Below are 23,192 nucleotides of genomic sequence, written 5' to 3'. Positions count from 1 at the left end.
CAAGCCCTGGTGGATGTCAATGCCAAATTTGAAGAAAGTCTGACGTTCCTTAGATATCATGTTCATGAGAATGGGAAGGACAAACTTCAGAATGCCTCTGACTGAGTGCTAATCTCTGTTAAAGTGTCCTCGACTGTAACAGGGTTACAAAAGTGACATAAATTTGCTCAAAACAATCAGATTCAAGATATTTTACACCAATCGTACAAGTACAGTTGTGGGAAATACCACGGCACTGCGAGGCTTTATCACAAACAAACACATTGTAGTAAATCAAATATAAGACATGTATAAGATGTCAAATATAACCCTGTATGTAGGTAATTTAAACAAACATGGGTGTTTGCAAAGGGGTTTCCAACAGTCTTCCCATACTGCATTTTTAACAAGCACTGTACTTGTAACCCTTTTTCTTTTGATTAGGGTTACTTTAGGGTTTTACTAAAATAAACTGGACTTATTTTAGACAGTCTATATGTAGTTTATTTATTGTAATTTATGATCTTTGGAACATAGACGTGTGATTTCATGATGACGTGGCTGTATCTTGTCTTACCCCAAAGATTGAAAATACACATGCAGTCAAATAGTTTCAGTGTCATGGTTGCAAAGGGAGTGTGCTTCTCTCAGTCAGTACCGGTTGTGTCTTCATAATGATGATGATGCTCTGGTTACATCATAGAAACTCACTGATGTTTCTTAAGTTTCTTAATTTGGGTGTCTAGGTGGTTGGCACTTTACCCTCATTATTTAAAGGGTGATTGCATTGTTGTCGTTTTGAATTTGCCTAAAAGTATAAAATTGTATGTTTTCAGTGTCTGAATACTCGGTGGTTTAGCTTGATTGTTTATGTTTAATTTAATTTAATTTGTTTTTACGGGGTGCTCTGTAACTAGTACACAGGTCTATTACCGTATAAATGTGCAGTGGGTTAATTTAAATCTGTACAAGCTTTTCAAAATAGGAAAGTTATTGTTCTGTGGTCCTCTGGGCCTGGGAGACAGGGGCCCATGTTGCCTTGTTTACCCCCCTTTCTTTTTTACAGCAGCAGATATTTCAAATTGCCTGTTATTTTAATTAAAGTCCAACTTAAAAAAAAAGCGTGTATGTGTGCGTGCGCGCGTGTGTATGTGCGCGTGTGCGTGTGTACTATATCCTTAAGCAGAACATTTTGGCGCCACCTACAGGTCCACCAGAGTAGCACTTCTTGATATTGCTGATGTTGACAATCTTTGATCAGTACAGAATCACTAGAACCTGAGGGGCTGTGAGGGCCCATCTCCTACGCTCTTTAAATATGTAGGATCCTAATAACTTCAAATCTTTTCATCATTTGATATTTGATCAGGTGGAGGAGTCACTGCGCTTGATGATGCCCTGGATGACCATCGTTGGGAACAAATTTCTTATGTTACAACATATTTGTTTTCCTCCCTTTCGAATTGTTTCAAAGAGACTTATCCTCATTTAAATATCTGACCGGCAATGTAATGAAAGTAGATTACAAAAAATTTATTTGTGTAATTTTTTTGTATAATCTTTGAAGAAGCACCAAACATTCAGTGAACCTGGGATCTTCGGACCATTTTGTATTTTTTTTTTTAATTTTACCCACCAGCCAGATACTGTTAATCAGCAATATAAGAATATGAGTTACAGATGTTGATGCCTTGGTGATAATTACCTGTAATTTCAGTGATTTCCCAGTTTCTTCTTGGTTGTCTGGCATCAAGTTGTAACTGGTCAGACTGACATTGTAGATATCTTAATTGGGATTGTAAGTAGTTTAAATTATTTGAATCGATTTTAAAGTCACAGTTTTTTAATCAATTTTTGGTCCTTATAACATTTATAAATTAGTTTGACAATCCAGAATAGAAATTACAAAAAAAAAAAAAAAATCACCTGTCAGTTTGACCAGTCCAGGGAACAGTTTGACTGTCATCATTCTGCCTTAAACGTAAAAAAATGAGAATACAAGGACGGGTTATAATGGATATAATCTAAATTCTACTTCAAATAAATCTGTAACAATATTAGGACTTGCAACATTACTTGTTTCAGCATGTTTGAACTGTGAATACCGTGAACCGTTGATAAGAGAGGAACTACTGTCGCCTGCATTGTTAATCTACTCGGACTTGTTAGTAGTTGCACAGCTTCGATCGTTTCGGCCTGGCCATTGTAGAAAGTAGTTTGCACTCAGCACTGACTTCTCACTCCGAGCTTACTCTCCGTGTTGTTTTATTCCGAGGACAAGAACTAGTCAACAGAAACAATGGCAACAGACTCGTGGGCCCAAGCTGTGGACGAGCAAGAAGCTGCGGCGGAATCGGTAAGGTTGAAGCTCAATTTACGCAACATTAGCGAAGGAATTGCTAGCCTGGTGAGAAGGTGCGTTGGCCTGCGCTGCTACAGTGTTGGCTACAATTAGCTGCCCGTAGTTGTTTATGTTGTGAATTGTGTAACAGCAAGGGCAAATAGTTTGTTGTAGTGACGTTAACTGTAAGGATGTTATCAAACCACACCTGGGTTGAGCATCGCAGCTAACATGAGTCAGGTTAGCTTCAGACGAGATGCTGCGTGCTTGCTCGGCATGTTGCTAGCTTTAGCTAGTGCTAGCTGTAGCCGCCACTCATTGGGCCATCTTTAGCTGGATGGCAAGTAAATGATGCAAGCGCCTCAAACAAAGCTCTGCCGCAGAGGCAGTGGCACCGACTTATAGAGTCTCGATGCGCCTCGTGTTTTATAAAGATGCGAACTCAATGTGGGCTAGTCCTGGCTTAAATAAATCGTAATAGCAAGCATTATTTTGTTAGTCTTGATAAGCTGTATGTTCTTTTGCAGTTGGGTGGCCTTCAGATAAAGGAGAAACGAGAGGAAAACGGTAAGCGTACAATATGTTTAAAATGTTTGTAAAATAAAATTAATAAAATGAAATCAAGAGCAATTTAAATATTGCAGGCACTCCTGTAAACGCAACAGGCCTCAGCACTGCAGCTGCAAAGTCGGAAGTTGATGGAGAGAACAAGACTACAGAAGATGATGACAATGGTGAGCAAAGTTGGCTTTTAGACAGTTAATATGGCGTTCAAATTTTGTCCCAATATTCAACCTCAATGCTTAGTTTTCTCCTGATTTGAATCCATTATTTTTTTCCAGAGGACAAGGCAGCACAGTCATTATTAAACAAGCTGATTCGGAATAATCTTGTTAACACCACGAATCAAGTGGAAGTTCTTCAGAAAGATCCCAACTCTCCCCTCTACTCGGTTAAATCCTTTGAGGAGTTGCGACTGTAAGTGTACTTTCAATTCATTCATTCATCTCCATGTTTCCTACATTGATTTGTACTGTATTAGTCACTGATTACAAGTCATTAAGTACTAGTGTTGAATATTAATCAGAAAAGACTGGAGTTATAAGTGTTTTGGAACTTCATACTTTTCAGCCAAAAGCCTAATAATCCTGCTGACTACTGAGACACTATTGCCGCTGGAATGTCTTCATCCTTGTGTCCTCTTATGAGAAATCTTAAGGTGTGCACCCACACCAGAGTGTGTTCATTCAAGTGATGGTTTCTGTTTTCCTCTGTGCAGTAAACCACAATTGCTTCAGGGAGTGTATGGCATGGGTTTCAACCGCCCATCGAAAATCCAGGAGACTGCCTTACCAATGATGCTCGCTGAACCGTGAGTATGCTGTACACCATGTGTAGAGAGTGGCTTTACATTACTGGTTCCATTTTGGATCTGGTCTCAGTCTGTAAAATATAGATTTGTTGCACTCTGCCATTGATGAATCACTTTAAATTGAGTTTCAAGATTTTTTTTTTATTTTTTTTTAAACAGCAAAATCTAGCAGTTGGTTTAGAATGCAAGCTAAAGCATAAATGCTTGTGTATTGTTAATTAAATGGATCTCCATTAGCTGCTGTTTTTTTGCCTTCTCATCTTCCTGGGGTCCATAGAGAACATTGAAAATTATGCACAGAAAACTATACATAGATTGGAAAATGTAATGGGCTCAACCAGTTTCCCTGTGGAACCCCACAGTAATTGTATGTGTATATATCCTTCAGAGTCGCTGAGTTTAGCGGTCATATGTTCCACCTGTTGTTAACTTTCGTCAAGTTTCTTCTCTTAAATTTATGACAAGCATTTTGAACCTGTGCCTTAAGTCTTACCGAGGCCAGGGGGACACAACTGAAAAATCTGTCATGATAAAATGTTTTATGAAAGTTGAAACCAACCTTCTCATGTCAAACAGCACATTTATCGTTCTACACAATCAAGCTTCGACATGCAACTGTTGAACGGGGAAAAACAAGTTGTGGACTGCACGATGGCTTAATTAAATAATCCCACTTAGATTTAGTCAGTGACATAAACGAAATCTTGTTCAGTATATTGACTCAGTGTTAATTTTGAAGATGTAAAATGTTATTTTACTGCATCTGTCTGTTTTTAAAAATTTAGAATGTCTGTTGAGATGTGCCAAGAAATTCCACCCCATTTAAGCCGTTTGCTCTCTAATATAAATTAGAGCTATTGTCCATGTTTTCTCTAGTCCACAGAATCTGATTGCCCAGTCACAGTCTGGAACAGGGAAAACGGCTGCCTTTGTCTTGGCCATGCTCAGCCATGTAGACCCCAACTACGCATATCCCCAGGTTGGTGTTTTATATATATGTCACGACTGGAATTGTAGTAGTTTGTGTACACACACACACACACATACACACACACACACATATATATATGAGTGATACCTACTACGTGTTTCACGAGTGTCTGCTAAATAATGGCAATGACTTCAAATAATCAACTGGAGCCTTTACATCACTCGAAATCCTGTCTTTACACTGGTTCCTTTCCCACCAGTGCCTGTGTGTGTCACCCACCTATGAACTGGCACTTCAGACCGGCAAAGTAATTGAGCAGATGGGCAAACACTACCCAGAGGTCAAATTAGTCTACGCCATCAGAGGAAACAAGTGTAAGTCTATGTTGCATTTGCACTGCCAAAATGAAAACCAAGAAACATTCTTCATCTGGTATGTTAATGTACTGTGTGTGTGTTGATGAGCTCATGTTTTGGTTTTGTTTTGTTAATTTTCCAGTGCAGCGTGGCATGAAGCTGCAAGAACAGATAGTTATTGGTACACCAGGTACCATGCTGGACTGGTGCAAGAAATTCAAGTTCATTGACCCCAACAAGATTAAGGTGTTTGTGCTGGATGAGGCTGATGTCATGATCGCCACACAGGGCCACCAAGACCAGAGTCTCCGCATCCAGAGGTCAGAATAAATGTCTTTTAAGAGCCGTACGTTGTCACACTGGGGATCAGAACTGGGTTCAGTTGAACTACTGAGCTTTTTTTTTTTTTTTTAGGGGGATTAGTTTTCCTGAAAAGGAGAAGTGTGTTTATGTAATCAGGTTTACCTGTCATTTCAAATGTGGTCTGTCTCAAGCTGAGTATCTGCAGCGTCTTAAAACTAACAAGTATCCTCCCGCTGCTCTCGTCACTGCTACACAGGATGCTCCCTAAAAACTGCCAGATGTTGCTGTTCTCAGCCACATTTGAAGAGACGGTGTGGAACTTTGCCAAGCGCATGGTGCCAGACCCCAACATCATCAAGTTGAAACGAGAGGAGGAGACCCTGGATACCATTAAACAGTACTATGTGTTGTGTAACAGCAAGGAGGAGAAGTTCCAAGCTCTGTGTAACATCTACGGAGCCATCACCATCGCCCAGGCTATGATCTTCTGCCATGTGAGCTCTCCTGTTTTTCCCAGCAGCTGAGAGAATTTTGAGATTCCTCCAGGTTTAGTTTTTAAAGAAAGAATTCATATTCCTGTGTACTGATCAACAGCAAATACTGGTTTGGATTGGGTCGCAACAAAAAGGGACAGATCAGTGTTGGAAAATATGCTACTTGTAACAAGCTGGCATCGTGGTCCAATTACAAGACAAGAATTGTTTAACTTCTCTCACCAAGTGTGTTTTTCTGACCTCACGCGTCCAGGCCACTGTCATTACTGAGCTCTCTCCTCTGATCACTCAGACAAGGAAGACTGCAGGCTGGCTGGCAGGGGAGCTTTCCAGGGAGAACCACCAGGTGGCGCTGCTCAGTGGGGAGATGCAGGTGGAGCAGAGGGCTGCAGTCATCGAGCGTTTCAGAGATGGAAAGGAGAAAGTCCTCGTCACCACAAACGTTTGTGCACGAGGTAAGAACCAGGTGCAAGGATGCGAGGAAGAACTGAGGTCGTCATCTTTGCCTGATACTTAGGATTGCAGCATCTTCAAGAATATTTTTATGAAGATATATTGTTTACTCAATGTGAATGTTTAGATGTTCACTGCAAAAAAATATTCCATGTAAAAGAGATGAAATTTTTGCATTTTTCCAAAGCTTGCAAAAATCTTGACTTTGACCATTTACATTGTGATTTCAGGATAAATGTCACATTTACGACTCGTTTGTCCTTCAAGGGTTTAAGTCACTACTGGAACTGTAGTAGTTGTAAGCTCTGTACACTCCTTGTAGAATTGTTAACAGTGGAACCACATTTCGACCGATGCCTCTTTCCCTGCCTGTCCTACTCTCAGGTATTGATGTTGAGCAGGTTTCCGTGGTGATCAACTTTGACTTACCAGTAGACAAGGATGGTAACCCAGACAACGAGACATACCTGCACAGGATCGGCCGCACCGGGCGATTTGGCAAGAGGGGCCTGGCCATCAACATGGTGGACAGCAGGATGAGCATGGACATCCTTAACAGGATCCAGGAACATTTCAGTAAGTCAGAAAACGGCGTCACACACACCTCTACATATGGAGGATACAGACGCACACACACACACACTCTCCTATAGATTGTTCAGTAGTACAGCAGTCGTAAAAGTTTTGTAATTGCCCTATCAGTTGTCACGGCTTCTTCCGCTAGTGTGAGTCCAAATGAAATTAAAACGATGTGTTCTAAGAGTTTGTAGTATTGAACCTCAGTTGTCCTCTTTGGAAGCTTTGTGCCTCTTCGGCAGCTCCTTACATGTCACCTGTCTAAAGAAATCCCACCATGGTTTCTCCCCCCTACAGACAAAAAAATAGAGAAATTAGACACAGACGACCTGGATGAAATCGAGAAAATCGCAAGCTAAGGAGAAGAAAAGAGAGGCTGGACTCCCCTTCCCCTCTACGCTCTCAAAAGGACTGTATGCTCCTACAATGTTTTATGCTTTTATTTTCTTTTTAGCCGTCGGAGAAAGAGCAAGACCACAAACACACCATATGTTTACATAAAGATTTGTCTTCTCTGAAATAAGTGTTTTGTAACCATGTCTCTGGAACATACCCCATCTCACTCTTTGTACCTCTTTAAATAAAGTCGGAGTTTATTGCTGTATACTGTGATGCTGGAAGAAAGCACGTGTAGATTTAAGACAAAAACTTGACAATAAGCTCTTCTGTCAAGACAAATTTAATGAGAGAACCAATTTTTAGCCACTAAGTTTTTATTTTTTAAGAACAAACTTGTAACTGAATGTAACTGTCTGTTGTATCTATCACAGCATTTATTATGCTACCAAAAGTCAGTACAAAGGGTGAAGTTGGGTATGCTTCTCCGAGTGGTACTTCAACCATTTGGAGGACGTTTCTGAAATGGTGATGGTTGGGTTTCAAGGGTCTATGCAAACTTATCAACCTGAATTCACGACAGAAATTAATCCTGACTTTAACCTCAGCTTTAGCATCAGGGTGTGTAGTCAAATGCCAAAAAAAAGGCTGCCTCGAGTGATACACAACTAACTCCTAGTCGTGATGAACATTTAGCCATTTGTGTTTAGCCAGAAATGGATCATCAGCCAACTCAAACACACACGTCATTTATATGCTTCTAAACTATATCTGGACAGCTCGGCACCACTACTGAGCGTGTTGTGTTGTTTTCATTTGTCTCGTGAAGCCAATTTTTTTTTTTTTTTTTCCCATCTCCAAATTTGACTGTTAGGGTCTGATGTGTCTCTTTATGTTTCACTGTCGCACACAATCTTTTCTATCAGGGTCTCTTATCAGTTTGACTTGAGCTCAGCTACATTCTTCACCCAGACTGAGCTGTTAAAGGATTGTGAGTTTAAAAACAAAAAACAACAAAAAAAAAAACAACACAATGCCTTCCTCAAGTGCATTATATATTTTGTTTTTAATATTATAAGACATCGGGCTTAATATTCTGACTAACACTTGAAATTTTGATGATATATTGAATTATGGGGCATCTTTAAAGATGTGTGAATTATCTTCTTGAAACCAAATGCTGAATTGACTTGAGGATCAGAGGACCTATGCTAATCAGATTCACTGTGTTAATACAACATGGTTGCATGGATAGAGGGCATGTACTTGTGTACATATTTAAAATTTTTAGAGTCAAAATAAATAGTGTGACTGAATTATTGACAGTGTGTCACTTCTGAGAAGTGCAAAAAAAAAAAACAAAAACCATTCCTGGTGAGGTTCAGCTTCGACAGATGCAGCCCTTTGAATTCAGTCCACCTGTCGTCAGAGGGTGACTACAAAATTAAGGAAATGATCTTACGCCTGATAAGTGCGCTGGAACATAAAAGGGCATCGATTGGTTCGTCTGGACCTTCAACAAACCTCATCTGGCTCCCACCGGCACTGAGGAGGCTGCCGGCGGTGGGCCGGTTTTAATGGACTGTTTATGGACAATGCAGAAAATCACTCAGTGAGCAAATGCAGCCAAATTGAAAGCGAGTGTGCTGAAAATCCACTAGAATGGCCTGAAGACAAATAAAGAAGCAGTGTATGCAGTTTCATTTGGACAGTTGGATGTAAACATTATCAGTGAGTGTGTGTGTGTGTGTGTGCGCGCGCACTTTGTTGAATCATATTGTTAATACCACTGTAAGAGAGCCATGGACACACAATGCAGTTTGGCTGTAGAACTTAACACTCTTCTCTACTTGTTGTATACCTTATTTGATATCTGACAGAATCTACAAGATCCCAGTTTGTTCATGTACACATAGGAGTTATACCAGTTGCCTGTTGTAACATGATGGTCACATGTAGACCATGAGAGGCTCCAGGTGTGTGTGGTATTTTGTAGCTGAGCTGCGTTCATGGACACAGTAATGAATTAAAAGAACATGTAGATGTTCATCAGTATGCTGTCTAAATGTTTTTTTGTGTTTGATTGATTCCAACAAAGATACATTTTTTTGTAGATAGAAGCAAAGGGATTCCATGTACATAAAAAAAAAAAATTTATTCCACCGATATGAAATCACAACATGAATTAGCTAGTCTGAATCTCCACTGGATGGAAGATGTGGCGTTTGCTCTGGAAAACACAGGTCTGAGGAGACAGAAAAGAAAGGGTTACTTAAACGTGTCCTGATTAACTCAGCAGTTAAAAGGTGACAGTAATGAAGCAGCAGCACCCTCTGCTGGTACAACTGGTCAAATACAAGAACCTGGTGCATTCAAATCTGTTGACCTGCACGTGGAGTGGTGCAGGACTGAGCCCTGAAACCTGGAAGTAGGCATTGAACAGCAGGTTCCCTCGTAGCAAAGAGGTCGCTGAATGGGTATTTAGTTAAATGCCTGAAATAACGCCTGCGGTTCACACAAGCTCATATTTTCACCTCGTTCCGCGGAATAAAATGTCTCTAAATACCAGACTCTTGAATTATGAAGTGTTTGTGTCTTGATGATGGCAGTTTCTCACAAGGAGTGAACACGTGGCATTGCTAATTTGAGAGATCGCCTGAGAAAATTTGTCGTCCCTGTTCAAGTCTGCTGTATCGTGATTTGTATTGAAACAACTGATTTAGAGGAATACAGTATTTAATCGTTTATTTGTGGTACGACGCATTCCTACGGTATGTTCCTCCAGTTGTCACTCACCTGACTCTTTGTACTCCACTCGAGTGAGGAAGAGTCCTTTGGCCGGAGCAGTTGTGCTTTGAGGAAAGGCCAGTGAGTCCCTGGCATCTAAAATTTCCTTCATCTCGGGAAGTGAGAGTTTTCCCTTGCCCACAGCCACCAGGGCTCCCGTCATCCTTCGCACCTGAAACAACCATTTTTATATATATATATATTTTTTTTTAAACCCACAGGACTTTTAAGGCGATCTTCTCTCCCTCGGGTTCTCATTTGTGATCCACAATTTTCCGTCGCCACCAGCAGAACGGTGTCATTTCCAGATGTAATAAACTGAATCGATCAAACTCACTGCATGTGCACACGGCCGGGACAGTTCAACGAGAGGAGGGGCGTACCTGCCTGTAGAGGAAAGATTTGCTCTTGAAAACCAACTCCAAGAACGGGTGCTCCCTGAAACACAGACAAACACCCGATGTGTCTTTTGCACAATTTATATCTACGATACGTAGCCACTACGACAATATGCAGTTGTTAATCAAATGTGTGTGTGTGTGTGTGGTGAAACATATTCAGAACATTCCATGATTACTGTCAAGCCCTTCAGGCATGACCGTCTAATTTGGTATCAAGTGAATGTGACATACTAAAGAAAGGTTAAGTATTGCTGCTGGGGGGTTGAAGTGTCATTTCAGAAGCAAAACGATACATTAAAAGGCTGTTGGATATAAGGGAGAATCCTCGATCGCATAAGGAAACCTTCATGGGAGGACTGTGGATCAAAACGACACCAGTTGACTCAGCTGTGTCACACGTGCGGCAGGAAAAAAACAGTAAAATGTTTCATTGGACTTAAACATCTAATATCTTCGAAACGAGAAAGGCTGCCGCCTCATGTCTTTTGACATGTTAAGACACGCATATCTCCAAAGTTAGATCTTTTCAGTGCCTTCCTCCGCTGTGTGGACAGGGTTAGAGGCTGATGTGACGTTCCTGCCAAAAATCAGATAGTGCCCGTCACACTGCACAGATTTGTTTAAATGTCACACGCTGAATGCGCTGCCGCTGAATGCGCCGCCGCAGCTTAGGCCCAACTGGATTATCTAAAATGCCATAGAAAATAGAAATCTGTTTCTTTTGAAATGTTACATTCAATTCCTGTTTTTGAATCTTGTTTCGACATTTACGTCACAACAGCCTTTGTCCCGAAACTGACAGACTTTATATTTTGAGGGGGAAAACTGTGCAAAGAATTGGGTCAAATGCAAATTTGACTCAGCGCTTGCTCTCTGATTGCCTCCGACATGCAAGGAGTGCAGAGGCAGATTTAGACAACGTGGCTGGTAGCTCATGGACGCAGGGACAGCATCTATGCGTGTGTGTGTGTGTGTGTGTGTGTGTGTGAGTGTGTCATCTGCCTGCATCCTGAATACTGTGACATAGTAGGGCTGGGTGACATGGAACAAAAAGAACTATGAGTATATTCAGATATACCAACCAATCTGGTTAGGTGGAAACATCACATCCTATACAATCAATTAACAAAGACCGAGATGAAGAAAATTATGATTTCAGTTTCACCGATTATGGCAAACATGTGAATCGCACCTGAACACATATTTATACTTATATACAATATTTGAATATGAATTCTGTCACTGGGAGGCTAATTACAATCAAACAGACCATTTATGACAATCAGATCTTCCATATTTGAACCCGTTCCCCTGTCGAACCGAGACTTGAAGGTTGGGCTTCAAGTACCTCAGCTCCTTTAGTTAAACCTTTGGCTTTTCAATAATTCACCACTCAGTTTCTTCTCCTTTTAGCACTGTTACTTAGAATAGTGAGCCTCATGAAAAAGTAAAGGAGCAGCTCAACTGCACACTTTCAATAGGACCAAAACCTGACTGACACTAAAGTTAGCTCACGGCCGACCATTCATGGAAATGCTGCAGAGAATAAAAGAGAGGGAAGGTTTTAGTTTACTTAAGAATACGTGGTGAAGAGTGTTACTGCTGACCCACAAGTTCAATGCACCACTTGGGGGGGTAAAGGGTCAATCTGACATTTAATCTACCCGTCTCCATATTGCACGCTGTATTTACAGGGCAAATAATTAATGCCTATGAAAGTGGTATGTGGCCCGCAGAGCGACCCCCGTGGACCTGTAATCTCTCAAAGGCCACATGGTCCACTCTCTCTCCTGAGCCCCTCCCTCTCCATCTCTGCTATGGTGGATTACACTGAATCCTCATGACCTAAAGTATTAACCTGCCTGACATGCAATCACACAACAGCACAGTAATTAACACAAACAAAAGCGCTTCCACCTGCATAATCTAATGCGTCACAGTACGACGTACTGGCGTCCTTCAGTATTTCCTCGACTCTCCATGTTTACTTGCTGTGGTAAGAAGAACACATTTTGCAGTATTTAAATATAAACTCGAGTAAATAAAGTACACACCAGTCTAAAATTGAAATGACTTGAGTTCTTGTAGAAATGTTTGCTTACTAGTATTTACAAGAGGTAGTTGTGAGTAGGCTTGTCACGAGAACCGATACTTCGGTACCAAGTCGGTACTAAGATGTGACAGTACTGACTTTTCTAGAATACCCGAAGTACCGGTGGTACCGAGGAGCCAGATCTGGCCGCTTCTTTAGCGTTGTTTTTTGGCTGTAAATGAGCGATTATCTGGCAACCCTCCCACGGTGCATCTGGGTCGTCAACTTCAACGACAGCTGCCCCTCAATTAATAGAGAAGAAAAACGCCAAAAGTCGCGAAATGGAAATACTTTAGATTCGAGGCTGATGAGGAGGGATTACTTATTGATCCGCAAAAACCGATACGCAAAAAATGCCGTCACCGTACCACGGCGAGGGGGAGCAACACATCAAACTTGGCAAAGCATTTAAAAGACAAACATGCAGATTTGTACAAAGAATTCAAGGTGAGTGCATTTGAATTCGCGTGTTATCGTTGTTGCTCACATCTAATGAGGTTACAATGATGAGATGAGCCCATCGTAAATGAGCTGCCTGGCAAAGTAACATGAACGTGATGTCCAGCCTCGACTGTCCCGCATTATAGTTACGTGACGTACCATTAAACCACCCCGCAATAATGCATGTTATCAAACGGTAGTCTTTGTTTGAGAGGGCTTTGAAGGAGTTGTAACTTTTTTTAGATTAGGATTGTGTGTGTGTGTGTGTGTGCGCGCGGTTGTAATAGGTTAAACTACAGGGGATTTATTGTTTATTTTTTGGATTTTTGGTATGGAGTGGTATTGAGTATTGTGGAATTTAAGTGGTACTGGTATCGACTACTAAATTTCTGGTATCGTGACAAGCCTTGTTGTGAGTGCAAGTCTGACCTGCCATTTTCCTCAATCTCGCATCAAACACACGACCGAGTCTGACTGAAGTCTTCTAAGACTTTCGAAGCTCCACAAGAAAAGGTGGCTGAGTGGGGTGACTGTAAATGATTCAATACCTCGGCTACCTTCAGCTTAAGTTGATGCAAGATTGAGAAACGAAAGATCTTTCCGCAAGTGCAAGAACACATCCATAATGACTTTCTTTTCTTTGGTGTCTCGGCTCAGTGCTGCTGGGAACTGTAGAACTATCTCAGGCCGTCTGCTGCTTTCCGGCAATAAGCATCACCTGCACGCCACAAAGGGCTCCAACTGACCCCCTGGATTTCATCCCCCACAGACAGAGCGACTTCCACCAGTCACTGGGCAGCAAATGTTCCCCGGTGTCTTTCTGAGTTTCATGCAACTGCAGTTTTTTTTTCTTCTAAACCAAATCGTCAAAAAATTCAAAATGTCATAAATGCCAGTCCTCTATTTGTATTAGTATCTGCTTCTGTACTCAGAATAGAGCCGCAGCAACGTCCAGGTTCCTGGTCCAAACTCGGTGGGTTTTTGGTGAAAAGCCTCAGATAACATCTGTGGTTCAAATGAGCTTATTTTAATGTTTATTTCTAAGTTATAAAATACGCCAGTGAACAGTGCACTTGTGACGTTCAAAGCGTTTTATGTGTCTTAAAAAATGCTTCCAATGGCTAAACGGGACTACAGAGACTGTGGAGGACAAGAAATGTCATCACGCCGAACACTGATGAAGCGCAAACTTGTCCATCAGGGAGTTCAGCAATCGCACATTGGATTTGTACTTCTAGTAATGGCATTCACCTTTAAAAATCCTGACTTGGTCATTTAAACCAGATTATCATCATGAAAACGTTGTGTATTTCACATGAACATATTCATTATTTTTGGTAATAATCCAAAAGTCTGATGTACAAATCCTGCTGGCTCTCTGTGGGGTGAATTTCTGATGATTCGACATCCCAGGTTGGCCTGAAACAAAAGCATCATAGCTGCAGCACTCTGTCGTCAATGCTGCTCCATAACAGTTGGATGAGCTAAAGTGATTAGTGTGTAAAAAAAAAAAAAGACCATCTTAATGATGTTCTACAGCCTGTTGCATGGCCCCAACAGGGCCAAAGACAACGGCAGCAGAGCAAACAGGTAGAGGGGGAGTAGAATGAGAGGAGACGGTCCACTGGTTACTCATCATGGACAGTGCGCCCACCTGGATACACTCTACCTGTGAAAGTGTGTGTTTACGAAGGAGAGCCCTGGCTGTATTCTGGCCACCTCCATCTCCTTCACAGGACTGACCGGGTCGGAACCTTTTGCCATGAAGCTGCTGAAGTCGTGAATCCCAACCAGCATGGAAGCTGCCTCGCGCATGGCTTCCATATCGAGGTGCCTGATGTCACACACAATAAATCAAACACAGGTGTTAAATACACAGTGAAGCCTGCCAGGCGCAAGTGTGGACAAGTTGAACTGAATGTGGGTGCTGGTCGCACTCACTGTTCACCAAAACTGGAAGAGTTCCACACTTGTTTATTTCGCTCGAATCAAAGTGTTTGTGGATTACTGAGCGCGTGGCTGGGTGAAGAAGACGGGGATTGAGTTGGACCGCGTGTTTGAGAGTTCTTAGACTGAGATTTTACTGTCAACATCTGATTAAAAATGTGCTCTTGTGGGATCGTGACATGATTAACTGAAAGGCAATTTACTCCTTTTGGGTGAAATATAGATTTAATTTTTGGGGAGCACACACGTTATGTAAAATAAACTATTCAGTGGTCGGAGCAGCGTAAAAAGATAATGTGATATTTAATAGTAGTAGTTGGTAAAAAAATCGCTGTGAACATAGCAGGGTAGACACAGGTGTTACCGATGTAACTGATGATGGTTCCTTTCCAGCTAGAGTCACAGCTATCAGTGTTTCCAGGAAAAGCACCCTGGAACAGCTGAACGGAACAGGGCCATAACCAGGTTCACTGACTCCACCTGTGACTCCACCTGTGTTTGGCAAGTGTCGCGGTGGCTGGTTAACAGCTGATTAGCAATATGCTGTGAAAATGTCAATAAACGTCAGCGGACGTAACAATGACCGCATCCCACAAGAGGGATTTTTCTTGTCTCAGAGAGAAAAGAGGGAATATTCCTCCAGTTCAGAGAAACGCGGACTCGATTCAATGTTAAAATCAAGAGTGTGGGATATTTCTTGCAGTGGGAGACGTGGAGGGGCTTTGGTGACCAGACAGAGGCAGATCAAAGAGAGGAATGAAGGCAGAGACACTCGGGGGAGGACGGACGAGAGGGATGCTAAAAATGCAAGAAGGGATAAGGAGGGAGGGAAAGATGAGGGAGAGAAGGAGCGGAGAGAACGAGAGTGGAGAGGGGGGAAAAAAGGCAGACTCACAGAGTCATGGTAATGTGCGTGGGTGTTGTTCTGCATGTGTATGAGCCTGCAGCTTATCTTGCCCTACTTTTCCCCTAAAATTGAGGAGAGTAGACAAACGCTTACACAGTATGTGCGCAATCACACTCCCTGCATCCCAGCGCACCTAAAAGAGCAGCATCTAAAAGCTCTTCGCATTTCATCTCTCTCTCTCTCTCTCGCTCCATCTATACTCTATCCATCCTTGCCCCGTCTCCTTCCCCTCCCTCCTCTTGTCCTTTGTTTGTTTAGGGGACGTCGACTCAGATAAAACAATTTATCTGAGTGGCCCTAATTTGCAGTTCCGGCAAGGCACGTGTGGATTATTCATGTGTTTAACGTGCCATTGTTTCTGCCAGGCTTGGCAGGCGCCTATTTGTGTGTGTCTGTGTGTGTTCTTGAATAGGAAAGCAACATGCTCACACAGAGTTGAAGCACAAAAAGACAAAAGAATGAATGATAAGAGGGAGGGGCAGAGCGGCGGAGGCTCACGTGTAGGAGAGGCTCCAGCAGAGACCTTGCTCCGGGAGGGGAAAATTGGAGTAACTCCTTTCTCCCAGGCCAATGCGGTACACGTAGGTCCGAGACTGGGCATGGTGACGGGCGTGGAAATCAGGAGGCACACGATAGGCATGGGTGATCCTGGCAGAGGAAGCACAGGGCAGTTACCTTTATTACCGTTGGTCTGAGAACTTGAGCTGTGGAACTTAGGAGAACAGGGGTCAATATCAGGCTGCTGGGTCCAAAACCAAATCAACCCTACAATAATTGCTTTATTTGTAGTTTTTTTTGTTTGTTTTTTTAAATGGTGCAGGCTCTGATTAAGGGACCCCAGTGACATTTTCAGAAAACTAATGTGGAAAACTGTAAAAAAAAAAAAGAAAAAAGAAAAAAAAAAGTGTCTCTCTCTCTCTCGTGCCACCCAGCTTAACTCCTGTTTCCAGAAAAATTGAAATACTTCAAAGTTCGTCCCCAAATGCTAAAGACTTTCTGAGGTCCACTAAAAAACAAGTGAGGCAAAGAGTTCTGTAGTGACCAGAAATCTATTATGACATGATAAAATCAGTGAGAAAGACGGAGAGGGTTATACACAGGCACCTGAGAGCATCCGACCTGCATGAAAAGCCACCAACAAGGAGAAAATAAATTTACACAATACAGATAACAAAATATGAGTACAAAAAGCTACAAATACACCGCTTACAAACAAACAAACACGTATAAGACGATTTGCCAGCAGTCACCTCTCTAAATTTAACAACCCATCACCAAACAGCCAAATCTTTCCGCCCCTCCCGGTGATCCTACAAGCGGGATTTGTGACATCACAAATATTTTGGAAGCTGATTGTGGTTTCGAATTCAGCCGACAAAAATATAACATAGAACTTTGAATCCTCCGGGTCCCAAACGTGTGCAACAGTTATCGAGTGTGACATGAAAAACATTAGAATATCAGTGGATAGTGAATTTTTTTTTATTTTTTTAAATTCGGCGGAAGAGTGGGCGGCGGTTTCACTTTAATGTTGTAATCGAGATCCGTGACAGAACGGGCGAACGTGAAAGGGAGAGTCAGATCACCACCGAAGTCATTAGGATTCATCCGCTGAGGACAATGAATGTGTAAGGGTGCTTTAGTGGTGGGCTGAGTGTCCGTCAGACCGACCTGCCTAACCCTGCGCCTAGCATGGCTGGAACTGAACTCCGGTGGATGTTGAGAGACGAACCAAACGACACGTCCTTGTCAAAAAAAAGTTCTCATATTCTTGCCCAGTCTGGAGCAGCCCCAGCCACATATGGGGTCAATGCTCTCATTTACTACTGCCAGCAATTAAAGCTAAGCATGAGTCTTTGTTTAAAATGCCAACGTTGCAGCTTTTTACACAAAAGCACAATCATTTTCAGAGTGTAGAGTGGCCTGCCAAGAGCCCCGAGGAGCTGAGCGCTTATGCTCAAATATTTAGCATCACAACAGAATCAGAGGCCGAGGCTCTTTGATGTGAATCCAGCGGGGGAACGGTTGGCTAACGCTGACCACTTCCTGCATGTGCGCTCACACGAGCAGCTGGGTGGGTTGCGGAGTGACTGAGGCATTCAGATGATATTTCCTTTTCATATGAAATCAGGAAGTGTGAATCACTCTGGGTGTTCCAGCGCAGTCAGGAACACGTGTAATGATCATCTCAGTCATAATAGATCACAAGGTTTTCACTCTAGTTGTGAACAAATCAGATCAGCGGTGTGATTGTGGAGGGACACTGCAAACTCAGCTCTGTGTAATGTTCCTCCACACCCACTTGTCCAAGAGACAGCAGGAGATGATTGAGACGCGCTAGCGCGCAAGAGGAACAATGCTGTTCTACTCCACACGTCGCGTATGTGCACATGCAGCATGTTTTCTGTACACACCCATTTAATCTATAACAATAAGCATGTATATGTGTGTGTGTGTGTGTGTGCCCAATGCACAGAGAAACTAGGTTACATTTCCAGGGGAGGAGACTGGGTGTGACACGTAGCAGAGGAAACCCTTGCCTCCGCATTCGGCACCTGCTCCAATGTGAAGTGACAGCATTTGCCTGGCCCCCAAAACAGCACACACACACACACACACTTATATCTTTGTGAGGACTTTCACTGCTGTAATGCACTCTCTAGCCCATGACCCTACACCTAACCATCTCAACTGGCTTCCTGACTGTAACGTTGGCTAAAATGTCCTCACTTTCCAAAAATACATATTCTCATCCTCACTATGTAGCAAGTACAAGAACACACACACACACACACACACACACACACACATTAAAGTTTCATAAGCAGTGTACAAAGCCCAGCCTCACACATTTGGGAACTGGGGCACTGTTTGTTGTGGTACCATTTTTACTACTCAGCAGTTTCCCCTTACAGGAACATCGTTGAACATTTTTGGATAATTGAAACCATTTTTCAAGGCACCGCAGTGGACAAGAGGAGTTTTTACAGACTGAACGTGTTTTCTGCCCTCAAGCTCAACCAGAAGTCAACTTCTGAACGATGTGGTTAAAACCTGTCTTTGGTTTCTTCATCTATACCTGAAATGTTTGTGGTGTCACCAATTTGTAGAAAACTGGAAAAGAAATAAAACATTTCAATCTGAGTGCTGGGATTACGTTTGTGTATGAACTGTTGTTGTGTATTTTTTTTTTTAAATAATAGCCTCATATTAATGCAGTACTTTTAAAAACTGAATTTACAAAAGTTTCTTGGCAGATAAAGCAACAGCGGATGCACCAAAAGATGGGAGTAGAGAAAATCAAAATGAAGTTAAGGTCAAAATTGCAACATGTTTATATAACATTAGCATTATATGAATCTATGAGAGCAAAATAATCAAATAAATAAGTAGAACAGTTTATAGGCCACTAATGTGGCTTCAAAACACCTTCCATATATTAATCTGAACGATTCTTTCCATTCAGCTACATGTGTGTCTGTGTGTGTGTGTGTGTGTGTGTGTGTTAATGGATACCAGAGCAAAAAGCAACACAGGGATAATCCTTTCTAACCTTCTCTCTGCAGGTTTGGGGATTAGCGGGATGCTGGGAGCTTCCTTCCTCCTCTCTTCTCGTCTGCTTCCCAAACGGCTTGCCCCGCTTCACTCTCAGCTCACCAACAACACGTTTGCCACTTTTTGCTAGTCATAAATACGAAGCATCAAACCCTCACAATCTGTTCATCTACCTAATGACATCACCCCCCTCCCCCCGCCTGATCTTACGTATGCAAATGCACCGCAAAAAACAGCCAGGATGCTTAAAAAAAAAAAAAAAAAATTGAATGTGGAAATATTTCCGTCAAAATAGTCAACAGGTGAAGTGCTACAATCCACAAAGCTACATGCTAACTGTTGGATATGATAACACAGTCACATCTGCAGGGATCTGCTGCTGTTTATGATGTGTGGCATGTCCTGAGGCGAAGTCATACGCATGCATGTATGGATGTGTTAGAGTTTGTCTGCTGTAACATCTTGAACACGATGGCCCCGGGTTCTCTTTAGTACAATTCTCTTGTGATTTAAATGTGAATAAATGACTCGGTATATGCAACAGCATGCATTAAATTATACACATGATGTTGCCATTTATCCTACTTAAGGGTAAATCCCAGGGATAAGAACGAACCGAGTGTGTGAGGAAAGTCTATTTCAGGTCACATGTTTAAGGGCGATTTCTCACAGCTACCTTGTTTGGTCCAGACTGTCAGAATTTTTAATTTGGTCCAAAACCCTCGAGAGTTCTGCAGGAGTGTCCTATTTTAGTAGGGCAACCCAGCAGTTAGCATCACAGTGAGTTCCCTTAACTAAAAGCCAAAGGGTTTTTCCACTGGATAGTTGTTGGTTTTTTTAATGGTTATGGAAATCTCTGCAGCAAAGAAAGTTCACGAGTCTTGCATGTTTTCAACTTTATGATTCATGGAGGTGGGCAGCACGGTGGTGCAGTGGTCAGCACTGTCACCCCACAGCAAGAAGGTTCCAGGTTTGAGTCCCGTCTCCATCACAGGATCTTTCTGTGTGAGTCTCCATGTTCTCCCTGTTCCTGTGTGGGTTCTCTCTGGTACTCCAGCTTCCTCCCACAGTCCAAAGACATCCAGAGAGGACGAGGCTGATTGATACTCTAAATTGACTGTAGGTGTGACTGTGAGTGTGAATGGTTGTCTGTCTCTATGTGTTGGTCCTGTGATGGACTGGTGACCTGTCCAGGGTGAACCCTGCCTCTCACCCAAAGGCTACTAGGATAGGCTCCAGCCCCCCCCCCCCCCCCGACACTTAACAGGATAAGAAGTAGAAAATGGATGGATGGATTGATGAGGCATAAAATGCTAACAGAACTACAAAGCTAACTTTATGCTTGGAATTAACTACAATGCAGACACGGGAGACAAGCGTCGCACATCTTCTGTCTGAGATTTGATGATGCTGAATGTTCTGTTCATTGCAGCTCATGTGATTCAGATCAGCATTCAGGGATGTTAAGCAAGGCAGCATCGTGCCATAAGAACATATTTGACCTGGTTCTAGAAAATCAGAACAGTTTGAAAACAGAGACTCGATATTGGGGTACAACCACTGAAGAACTGTTGCAGTACTTTTGGTTTCAGGCTAACTCACCTGATTTGTTCTGTGTTCAGATGGTAGTTGAGGGAAGAAACAAGACAGTCCACAGTAAACGGTGGCTTGTCGCCTTTGCGCTGGAGGTCAAAGTGGGCGGAGTTAGAGAGGGCATGGACACCTGCATCGGTCCTGCTGGAGATCGTCAGGGATACTGGATTGACCGGCCTCAGCTTCGTTATCGCTTCCTGCACACAATCGGGGCGAGAATCAGAGGAGCGATAAGGATCAAGTCAAGTGGGAGCTTTTAAAACACGTTAATTCTTTGGCGTGATTAGATCAGCTGTGATCGTCTTTGTTGGGTTGTCAGTGCTCTAATCATGTCAGTGTGTGTATGTGGGGTGCACTGAGAGTATAAGGCCAGAGGTCAAAGGTCATTAAGCATCAATAGCACCCAAGAGGAGTGGCCAACTGCCTCAAACGCATTTATTTTTTTAGTGATTTCTACAGTCACAGATGTCTTGAGGACGTCTGATACAACAGACAGAAGTTTCCACGAACACGTCCATGAGTTGTTTGTATCCCTGCAGCTGTCAGTGACGCTGATGCCAGTCTGATCGTCTCTCCATTCAGGAGAATAACTAGAAGAAAAAAAAAGGACCTTGCCTGTTTATTGTTTACTACTTGTCTACTTATATATGCAAATACCCCTCGTGCCCTTGACTGTTTATTTTTTAATCGCAAACTATTTAGAATACTTTGTTTATTGTCTGTTTGCACCGAGGGTCCGAGAGCACTGACATTTCATCTGTGCTCTATGTCGTGCATTTTTAGTACATCTGACAATAAAGCTGACTTATAAGCGACACTGCTCGATAAATGAAAGGAACACTTTGAAAACACATTAGATCTCAATGGGGAAAAAAAAACCATGCTGGATATCTTTACTAGTATGGACTGGGTGATGTGTTGGGAATGAAAGGATGCCACATCATTTGATGGAAACGAAAATGAAAGAAAAATCCCCCAAAAAATCTAAGTGAAGAAATGATGCGGCAGGCTGGTCCATTTTGAAACTGCAGCAACTCAAAATGGAGTTCATGTTTCAATCTGATATCAGTCCCTTCATCCTCGAGGGACTGCCTGCACACTCTCGCCTCATGAGGCCCAGCATTGTCATGCACCAGGAAGAACCCAGGAACCGTTGCACCAGCGCAGGGTCTGACAATGGTTTTCATCCCAATACCTAATGGCAGTCACAGTGCCGTTGTGTAGCCTGTACAGGTCCGTGTGTCCCTCCATGGATGTGCCTCCCCGACCATGACTGACCCAACTCCAAACTGCTCTTGCTGAACGACGTTACAGGCAGCATAACGTTCTCCACGGCTTCTCAAGACCCTTTCACATCCGTCACGTGTGCTCAGGGTGAACCTGCTCTCATCTGTGAAAAGCACAGCGCCAGTGGCAGATCTGCCTTTTCTGGTGTTCTATGGCAAACACCAATAGAGTTCCACGGTACCGGGCATTGAGCTCAGGGCCCATTAGAGGACGTCGGGCCCATTAGAGGACGTCGGGCCCTCAGGCCACCCTCATGAACTGACTTGATGCCATACTCTGATTGAAAAGTGCTCCTTCAATTTTTCTTTTTGAGCGGTGTCGTTTTAATGAACGAGTAAGACACTGAATGGTTAACAGAGCAACAAATGCTGTTGGAGGAAGGACCCTGGGAACACCTGAATGAAAGTTACCTCTATGTGGTCCTGGACGCCCTTCGGATGCACCTGGTTACGAGATACTTTCGCCGCCCCACTGCACCAACCGACAGCACAACAGTCAGTGACAAAGAGTTAACCACGGTTGATATGTAGCCACAGATCCTGCAGGGTGATCTACCTGTACTTAGTTCCGATGTACTGAAAGAAGATGAGGTAGCGAGCACAGCTGTGCATGTTTGCATTCGATCAGCGAGGGATGAGGAGAAGGTAGAGGTTGAACCAGGAGACGGGACAACACGCTGCTGCCGCTAATGGCGCGACTAAAAACACGCACATCCGGTTAAAGAAATAGTGGCTGAACAGGTCACGGTTAGGTCTTGTCGGTGCTGCTGCTTTTTAACATGCGAACGCTTCTCGGTTCAAATAAAAGACTTGACACGGACGAGCGACAATGACATTTCAGTCGTTCTATCTTCCATGTCATTTTTTCTCGCCCGTCGCTTTTTGATGACGTTGGCGATTTCTGTCAAACTGCCCTGAAAACCAGTGACGCCAGGGACCAGTCGAGAGATGGATCAGTGTGGTGAGAGGCGTGAACCCAGTCGACGGGAGCAGCGATCAAGCTGAGGGGAGTCCAATATAAAAACCAACAGATGAGACCGTA

At 42.8% G+C, this 23,192-nt stretch overlaps 2 protein-coding genes across 3 annotated transcripts; one reads left to right on the top strand and one right to left on the bottom strand.

The window, feature by feature from the left end:
- Positions 1 to 2,131: 2,131 nt before the first annotated feature.
- On the top strand, positions 2,132 to 9,505 carry ddx19b (DEAD-box helicase 19b). Of its 2 annotated transcripts, none has more exons than XM_086198885.1 (12): positions 2,132 to 2,335; positions 2,848 to 2,887; positions 2,986 to 3,054; positions 3,163 to 3,298; positions 3,600 to 3,692; positions 4,569 to 4,671; positions 4,883 to 4,997; positions 5,122 to 5,299; positions 5,539 to 5,776; positions 6,069 to 6,231; positions 6,614 to 6,805; positions 7,103 to 9,505. In XM_086198885.1, exons 1-12 carry the CDS (start codon positions 2,279 to 2,281, stop codon positions 7,162 to 7,164), a joined length of 1,446 nt encoding a protein of 481 aa, XP_086055011.1. In that variant the 5' UTR covers positions 2,132 to 2,278; the 3' UTR covers positions 7,165 to 9,505. The 2 variants fall into 2 exon arrangements, with proteins under 2 accessions (XP_086055011.1, XP_086055010.1); XM_086198884.1 differs by having other exon boundaries at positions 2,133 to 2,335; positions 2,965 to 3,054; positions 7,103 to 9,502.
- On the bottom strand, positions 8,138 to 23,021 carry pusl1 (pseudouridine synthase like 1). Its single transcript, XM_086198886.1, has 8 exons — positions 22,707 to 23,021; positions 22,562 to 22,622; positions 20,874 to 21,061; positions 16,215 to 16,364; positions 14,532 to 14,696; positions 10,312 to 10,366; positions 9,938 to 10,100; positions 8,138 to 9,386 (listed from the first exon to the last, which is right to left on the bottom strand). The coding sequence occupies exons 1-8, from the start codon at positions 22,760 to 22,762 to the stop codon at positions 9,331 to 9,333; spliced, it is 894 nt and encodes a 297-aa protein (XP_086055012.1). The 5' UTR covers positions 22,763 to 23,021; the 3' UTR covers positions 8,138 to 9,330.
- Positions 23,022 to 23,192: the final 171 nt, after the last annotated feature.

Source organism: Aulostomus chinensis, chromosome 3 (assembly GCF_037954235.1).
Source record: "Aulostomus chinensis isolate RoL2024-O1b breed Wild chromosome 3, RoL_Achi_v1.0, whole genome shotgun sequence".
Lineage (NCBI taxonomy): Eukaryota > Metazoa > Chordata > Actinopteri > Syngnathiformes > Aulostomidae > Aulostomus > Aulostomus chinensis.
The sequence above is the reverse complement of the archived record's forward strand: the minus strand, read 5'-3'. Positions and strand labels throughout refer to the sequence as shown.

Bases quoted from the DNA above. Each gene is read 5' to 3' on its own strand.
- ddx19b (XM_086198884.1), top strand. From the start codon at position 2,279: ATGGCAACAGACTCGTGGGCCCAAGCTGTGGACGAGCAAGAAGCTGCG. The intron at 2,888-2,964 runs GTAAGCGTACAA...TAAATATTGCAG, and splicing joins GGAGAAACGAGAGGAAAACG to GCACTCCTGTAAACGCAACA. The intron at 6,232-6,613 runs GTAAGAACCAGG...TCCTACTCTCAG, and splicing joins CACAAACGTTTGTGCACGAG to GTATTGATGTTGAGCAGGTT.
- pusl1 (XM_086198886.1), bottom strand. From the start codon at position 22,762: ATGCACAGCTGTGCTCGCTACCTCATCTTCTTTCAGTACATCGGAACT. The intron at 16,365-20,873 runs GTGAGTTAGCCT...TTCCTCTGCCAG, and splicing joins CTGAACACAGAACAAATCAG to GATCACCCATGCCTATCGTG. The intron at 10,101-10,311 runs GTACGCCCCTCC...TGGTTGTTTCAG, and splicing joins AATCTTTCCTCTACAGGCAG to GTGCGAAGGATGACGGGAGC.